Source organism: Haliotis cracherodii, unplaced genomic scaffold, assembly GCF_022045235.1.
Source record: "Haliotis cracherodii isolate W230 unplaced genomic scaffold, xgHalCrac1.p SCAF_20, whole genome shotgun sequence".
Classification (NCBI taxonomy): domain Eukaryota; kingdom Metazoa; phylum Mollusca; class Gastropoda; order Lepetellida; family Haliotidae; genus Haliotis; species Haliotis cracherodii.
The window spans coordinates 2,351,631-2,359,932 of NW_027266276.1; the positions used below are offsets into that span (position 1 = coordinate 2,351,631).

Here is an 8,302-nt window from a genome sequence, read left to right on the forward strand (position 1 = left end):
GAGTAGATTGTGTGGAGTAGATTATGTGGAGTAGATTGTGTGGAGTAGACTCTGTGGAGTAGATTGTGTGGAGTAGATTGTGTGGAGTAGACTGTGTGGAGTAGACTGTGTGGAGTAGATTGTGTTGAGTAGAAGGTAAGGTGAAGACTAGTGGGGTGGAGTAGGTTGTGTGGAGTAGATTGATGGAGCAGATTGTAAGGTGAAGACTAGTGGGGTGGAATAGATTGTGTGGAGTAGATTGTGTGTAGTAGATTGTAAGGTGAAGACTAGTTGGGTGGAGTAGATTGTGTGGAGTAGATTGTTTCGAGTAGATTGGACGGAGTAGATTGTAAGGTGAAGACTAGTGGGGTGGAGTAGATTGTGTGGAGTAGATTGTGTAGAGTAGATTGTGTAGAGTAGATTGTGTGGAGTAGATTGTGTAGAGTAGATTGTGTAGAGTAGGTTGTGTGGAGTAGATTGCGTTGAGTAGAAGGTAAGGTGAAGACTAGTGAGGTGGAGTAGGTTGTGTGGAGTAGATTGTGTGGAGTAGATTGTGTGGAGTAGATTGTGTGAAGTAGACTGTGTGGAGTAGACTGTGTGGAGTAGAGGGTAAGGTGAAGACTAGTGGGGTGGAGTAGATTGTGTGGAGTAGATTGTGTGGAGTAGATTGTGTAGAGTAGATTGTGTGGAGTAGATTGTGTGGAGTAGGTTGTGTAAAGTAGTTTGTGGAGTAGATTGTGTGGAGTAGATTGTGTGGAGTAGATTGTGTGGAGTAGATTGGATGGAGTAGAGGGTAAGGTGAAGACTAGTGGGGTGGAGTAGATTGTGTGGAGTAGATTGTGTGGAGTAGACTGTGTTGAGTAGATTGTGTGGAGTAGATTGTGTGGAGTAGGTTGTGTTGTGTAGACTGTGTGGAGTAGGTTGTGTGGAGTAGGTTGTGTGGAGTAGATTGTGTGGGGTAGATTGGTTGAGTAGATTGTTTGAAGTAGATTGGACGAAGTAGAGGGTAAGGTGAAGACTCGAGGGGTTGGAGTAGATTGTGTGGTGTAAATTGTGTTAAGTAGATTGTGTGGAGTGAAGTGGGGGGAGAAGGGGTAGTAGGTCATGGGTATGAGCTTGTGAGGAGTACAGTTCCAACACGAGAACCATGACTAGATTTGCACCAGTGCAGGACATTCACGTGTGCGTTTTAACATTCGACAACTAATAAATATGTACTGAGCAAGTTGCAGGTCGAGGTTATACATTTCAAACACGTTTAAATTTGTTTAAAACTAATTAAATATAACCGAATGTTAATCTCAATGCTTTATTTTGCACAAGTTGCCAAGATCCGCTTGTCTTTACTTCTTATAGCTTTGTATCTAATTTCTTCATGGTAAAGTGAAAAGCAAGAATACAGAATGTTATGTCATTGATCAATGGAAACCGTCTAAGAACCTGCTGTAAATCACAGCAAATCAAATCACAATGCTGCACGATTGTTGCTATAAGGAGTGCAGTACTTCTTCTTTGATCTTTCGACATTTTGTTTTCGCCTGCTTTTTTTATTTCCCAGACTTAATGTCAAGATGAGGCATCCCATGCATCCATTGCGTGAGATAATTCAACCAACGATAATGTTTTTATTGCTTCTTAGCACATAATATAGAAAAAAATCAAACGAATAATTTTAGATTTCACGATAATAAAAACCGCGACCTTTTATGGCCAGAATTCCGCATCAAATTGTCATTCAACTTTGGTGAAAAGGGGACGTTCTTTACTTTTTGTTCCAGAACAATTATGCAGGTTAACGCGGAGCTAACACGAGACTCGCTGCAACACACGCAGCCCATATTGTGAATAATTAATATCTCCAATTGCGCAGATGAGAAATGGATCGATTTCTTCCAAGTAGCGTCACGCAATATGCTGACTTTCGAGCAGAAATTGTTACTTTCATTTCCTCTTATGTAACGTAATTTCGGTCCTCTTCATTCGTATATGTCCTCATGTGTTCGATCGTTCCGTCAAGTTAAGTCCTCCGAGATCGGTCATTCGCATTGGGTCGGTTCTCCTATATCGGATCTTCTCATGGTCGGTCCTTTAAGGCTAGTCCTTCACATGATCGGTCCTTTAAGACTGGTACTGCATTCATTCAACCACTGCCTACATTCTCAGTCATCTCATTCAACCACTGTCTAAGTCTCAGTCATCTCATTCAACCACTGTCTACACTTTCTGTCATATCATTCAACCACTGTCTACACCCTCCGTCCTCTCATTCAACCACTGTCTACGCTTTCTGTCATATCATTCAACCACTGTCCACATTCTCCGTCATGTCATTCAACCACTGTCTACACTCTCCGTCATATCATTCAACCACTGTCTACACCCTCCATCCTCTCATTCAACCACTGTCTACACCCTCCGTCCTCTCATTCAACCACTGTCTACACTTTCTGTCATATCATTCAACCACTGTCCACATTCTCCGTCATGTCATTCAACCACTGTCTACACTCTCCGTCATATCATTCAACCACTGTCTACACCCTCCATCCTCTCATTCAACCACTGTCTACACCCTCCATCCTCTCATTCAACCACTGTCTACACCCTCCGTCCTCTCATTCAACTACTGTCTACACCCTCACGCATGGAAAGACACTATTTTACCATTCATTCATCTACAACCCTTATCGTAATTTTCATTTTTCTTTTTATTTATTTTTCTAAAATTAACTACCGGGTACCCCGATGTGACGCTGGAGAAGTAGATAAATATTTAACTATTTCAACATTTTATTAGAACGTGTCAACACACTGATCCATCTACCTTCCCATGCTTCATCCACGGATCACTCGCGTCCAGCCTCTGCAGTCAGTGCAGACCATTGGTAGTAATGAGCGTCCTATTTGCAACAGATACTCAGAACAATGGCGAAGGGATTAATGACGGTTGAATCTAAAAGCGTGTAAAAACGGGGTAATTTGCGTGGTATTTCTCATGTTCAGTTTGCCATTTTAGAAGTAACCCCATCAAGTATTGGTAACGACGTCAGGAGGGGGATACTAGAATTATCAGCCTATCTATTACCGAACGGAACTCAGTGTGGCATTAGCTTTGATTCCATCAGGGCTTGGGTGACGTGGTTTGGGCTGATAACGGGATGCGACAATACCGTATTACTGCAGAACTTGTTTAATGAACGGATAGCAGAATTGGATGTTGCACCCATCAGGGCAATGTATCATTGTCGGCAGGTCGGAGTCGACTAAATCACTGAGGTGTCTGGTTTTTTTTATGTTTTGCGGCTCTAAAGGTCCATCGCCATCAATCTGCCGTAGTTATGTGGACATTGTGTTTGTTTGTTTGTTTGTTTGTTTGTTTGTTTGTTTGTTGTTTAACGCCGCAATATTCCAGCTATATGACAGCTGTCTGTAAATAATCGAGTCTGGACCAGACAGTCCAGTGAGTGATATGCATCAACCAAGTCAGCGAGCCTTTTACGGCAAGCATGGGTTGCTGAAGACCTATTCTAACCCGCATCTTCACGGCAAGCATGGGTTGCTGAAGACCTGTTCTACCCCGCATCTTCACGGCAAGCATGGGTCGCTGAAGACCTGTTCTACCCCGCATCTTCACGGCAAGCATGGGTTGCTGAAGACCTAGTCTACCCCGCATCTTCACGGGTTCCATGTCTGTATGTCTGTATACTAGTACTTACTGCTCTGGACGTCAGGACACCCACTCAAATAACACCTATTCATTCAAACATGTTCTTTATCAGCCATTCATATTGCATATCAGTTGTTGAATTGTCAGTCTAGACATGTGTATCTACTTCTGAAATGTAGTCGATGCATGTATATCTGCTGCTGAGGTGTAAGTCGATGCGTGCATATCTGATGCTGAAGTGTTGATGCATATATATCTGCTTCCGAAGTGTCAGTCGATGCATGCATAGCTGGTGCTGAAGTGTCGATGCATGCATAGCTGATGCTGAAATGTCAGCCGATGCATGCATATCTGATGCTGAAGTTTCGATGCATGCATATCTGATGCTGAAGTGTCAGTCGATGCATGCATATTTGCTGTTGAAGTGTCGATGCATGCACATCTGCTGCTGAAGTGTCGATGCATGCACATCTACTGCTGAAGTGTCAGTCGATGCATGCATGTCTGCTCCTGAAGTGTAAGTCGATGCATGCATATCAGCTGTTGAAGTGTAAGTCGATGCATTCATAGCTGATGCTGAAGTATAGATGCATGCATATCTGATGCCGAAGTGCCGATGCATGTATATCTGCTGCTGAAGTGTCAGTCGATGCATGTATATCTGCTGCTGAAGTGTCAGTCGATGCATGTATATCTGCTGCTGAAGTGTCAGTCGATGCATGTATATCTGCTGCTGAAGTGTCAGTCGATGCATGTATATCTGATTCTGAAGTGTCAGTCGATGCATGCATATCTGCTGCTGAAATGTCAGTCGATGCATGCATATCTGCTGCTGAAGTGTCAGTCGATGCATGTATATCTGCTGCTGAAGTGTCAGTCGATGCATGTATATCTGATTCTGAAGTGTTAGTCGATGCATGTATATCTGATTCTGAAGTGTTAGTCGATGCATGTATATCTGATTCTGAAGTGTCAGTCGATGCATGTATATCTGATTCTGAAGTGTCAGTCGATGCATGCATATCTGCTGCTGAAGTGTTAGTCGATGCATGTATATCTGCTGCTGAAGTGTTAGTCGATGCATGTATATCTGCTGCTGAAGTGTCCCTATCTGTATGTCATCCTAATGCATGTACAAGTATGTATACGCATCCAATCTAGACAGGTATCCTTGAAGCAGATATATCCAATATATCGCTGATTCCACATCCTAACTTGTCTGAGAGATATGTACGTTCAATATATCCACACGTTTATATATCCCATTCGTCCGTGTATACAAACTCCTGCATCCATCTGTCATCCTTGGTCTGTGGAAATATCAGTGCATCCATCTGTCATCCTTGGTCTATGGAAATATCAGTGCATCAATCCCTATATCATGTCTGACATTGACGTGGACACACACACACACACACACACACACACACACACACACACACACACACAGCCAGTGATTGACGTTACTCATCCGTCTACCTATCTCCCTGTCCATTGATATATCTATTAAGCAATCAATTCCATGTAACTTCAGTTGATGTTTTCACATTGAAATATACGTGGTAGCCTGTTTCTTCATCATGGTAGCTATTTATTAGTCGATGGAAAATTCCTACAAACCAAGGCGTCTGGCGAATAATTCTGCAGTGTTGTTTAAAAATTAAATCGATTAAATCTCGCGCATGGAAAAACACTATTTTACCATTCATTCATCTACAATCCTTATCGTAATTTTCATTTTCTTTTTATTTATTTTTCTAAAATTAACTACCGGGTACCCCGATGTGACGCTGGAGTAGTAGATAAATATTTAATTATTTCAACATTTTATTAGACGCTATCTTCTTTTATCACAACCATTGCTATGAATAACATAAGCAAACGTCCGTTTAATGGGGCCTGCACTACCCTTAAACATGGCTACTACTTTCAAGAACCACATTCTATAAATCTGTATAGTGCATTCATCTCCGAGTCCTACACATATATATCACCTCCCACCCCTTCTCCCCGTCTTGAAGATAACAGTATGATTTCGCCTATATCTTTCTGCGGGATAGAGCTTCAGGCTTCTCCCGTGAGACCTCGTAGCGTTGTCGGGTCCCCTGCGACGGCCCTCGGGATAAGGGGGTTAAAACACCCCAGGTTGTTAGACATTTGTTTAGCAATTACAACCGGTAGCCTTTGAAGCCAGGGACGTAACGTCCTCTTTCCGAGTGCTTGACTTTCGAAACCAGCGGTGATCCCCAAGTTCATTTACAAACCTCGGCTGTTGTATGAAATGGGGTTGAAAGATAGGAATATTTTTCATCCTTAATAAACAGGGGAAATTATATTCATGTGTGTGTTTGTGTGTATCACTTTCCCTGTAGTGTTGTTAGGGTGGGCAGTGTTTTGAGATAGGCCTGCGCACGTTTAGGGCCGATATTGTGTTAGCGTTCGAGGTCAACGGGAGGGTAAAGATGTGTTAAATATGACATCGTCAGATGTGTGATTGTGTAGATGGGGGGAATATAAACTATCAAGGCAAGAGAATAACCATCCTCGATTTTCTGCCGAAACAGATAGCTGTGGAATTATATGAATGGACCACTGAAAATCAGTGATGACGCCAGGTGTTCGCGAAAGGGTGAGCCCTAACGGTAGCACGAGCCATTCATAAAAATTGCCAATAAAAGTAAGTATTGATTGTGTGGCGCATCATAGTAGTACTCCTTTGTTTGTTGGTTGGTTTGTTTGTTGGTTGGTTGGTTGTTTAACGCCGCACTCAACAATATTCCAGCTATATGACGGCGGTCTGTAAATAATCGAGTCTGGACCAGACAATCCAGTGAGAGATATCATGAGCATCGATCCACGCAATTGGGATACGATGACATGCATCAACCAGGTCAGCGAGCCTGACCACCCGCTCCCGTTAATCGCCTTTTGCGACAAGCATAGTCGCCTTTTACGGCAAGCATGGGTTGCTGAAGACCTATTCTACCCCGGATGTTCACGGGTCAGTAGTACTCCATGTCAGCCTGTAAACAAACCAGACAATCAAGTGATCACTGAACCAGAAAGCTCATGAAAATAGTCACCGTCACATCAACATAATATTACCATACCATTTTCATCACCGTCACCATCATAATTACCATCGTCATCGTCATCAAACATCGTCACTGCACACCATCATCTTCATGTCATCATTATTACCACGACAACCATCACCTGCTTCTTGAGGATCAGTATCACCACTGTTATTATTACTATCATCATTATTACTATCATTAACATCAACTTCATCAATATTATCATTACCGTCACCATCATAAATATAATCATCACCGTCACCGTCAAAAACATAATCACCATCACCGTCGCTTTCATAAACATAACCATCATCACCGTCATAAGGGGCGGTCAGGTAGCCTAGTGGTTAAAGCGTTGGCTCGTCACGCCGAAGACCCGGGTTCGATTCCCGACATGGGTACAATGTGTGAAGCCCATTTCTGGTGTCCCCCGCCGTGATATTGCTGGAATATTGATAAAAGCGGAGTAAAACCATACTCTCTCACCGTCATAAACATAATCATCATCTCCGTCACAATCATAATCACATCAACATCATCGTCATGAACATAACACTGTCATCGTCATAAACATAACCATTATCACTGTCACCATCATAAACATAACCATCAGCATTGTCACCATCATAATCACATCACCATCATCGTCATGGACATAATCATCATCACCATCATCGTCATGAACATAATCAGCATCACCATCATCATGAACATAATCATCGTCACCATCATCGTCATGAACATAATCATCACCGTCATGAACAAAATCATCATCACCATAATCGTCATCACCGTCATGAACAAAATCATCATCACCATAATCATCATCAACGTCATGAACATAAACATCATTACCATCATCGTCATGAGCATAATCATCATCACCGTCACCGTCATGAACATAACCATCATCACCGTCACCGTCATGAACATAACCATCATCACTGTCACCATCATAATCATCATCATCATCGTCATCATCGCCATCACCATCATAAGCAGCCGTCGATAATGACGGTGTAATTGCATTCGTCACTTTCGTCATTGTTCGCCTTGTTTTCATCGTAGTTGTCATATCATAAGAATCTAACAGTAATAGGTTATATGTGGGATTACATTTTTTAAGTCAAGTACAAATTGTAATACCTTTCCGGGCTGGAAACCAATTCGGGATTCGAACCCACACTCTCAGAATAAGGCACCTATAATCGCCAGCACACAGCGACCCAACCCAGTCCGACAAATTGGTAGTCTAGATCAGTCACTGTGTGTACCCGTTTGATATCGTTGTCATAATCGTTGCCATTGTAACCATCGCCACAGACAAAGCCACTTATCTACAATCATAATATAATTATAAGCATGATATGTATTATTCATTTTGCAACACTCTATCTCAGTCATATCTTCATCCTAAAAATTATATATGGCGAGTAGATGTTTTTTGTTTTTTTCTAGCTACAACTGTAAAACCAGATTTTTTTAAAATTGAAACTATATGAGCCTAAATATCTCCTTTTTAAAAAAACCCATCTTGCAACAATGTACGCTTTGTGGCAGAGAATTGCTTTTCTTCAAA

General features: G+C 42.0%; 1 protein-coding gene across 1 annotated transcript in view; it reads left to right on the forward strand.

Annotated features, from left to right (window-relative positions):
- LOC139470432 (uncharacterized) overlaps positions 1-7,735 on the forward strand; it is a 28,726-nt gene extending 20,991 nt beyond the window's left edge. Inside the window, exon 2 of the mRNA XM_071252841.1 lies at positions 7,337-7,735. Within this exon, the coding sequence (XP_071108942.1) occupies positions 7,337-7,735 (399 nt within the window). The remainder of the gene's footprint in view (positions 1-7,336) is intronic.
- The last annotated feature ends 567 nt before the right edge of the window (positions 7,736-8,302 follow it).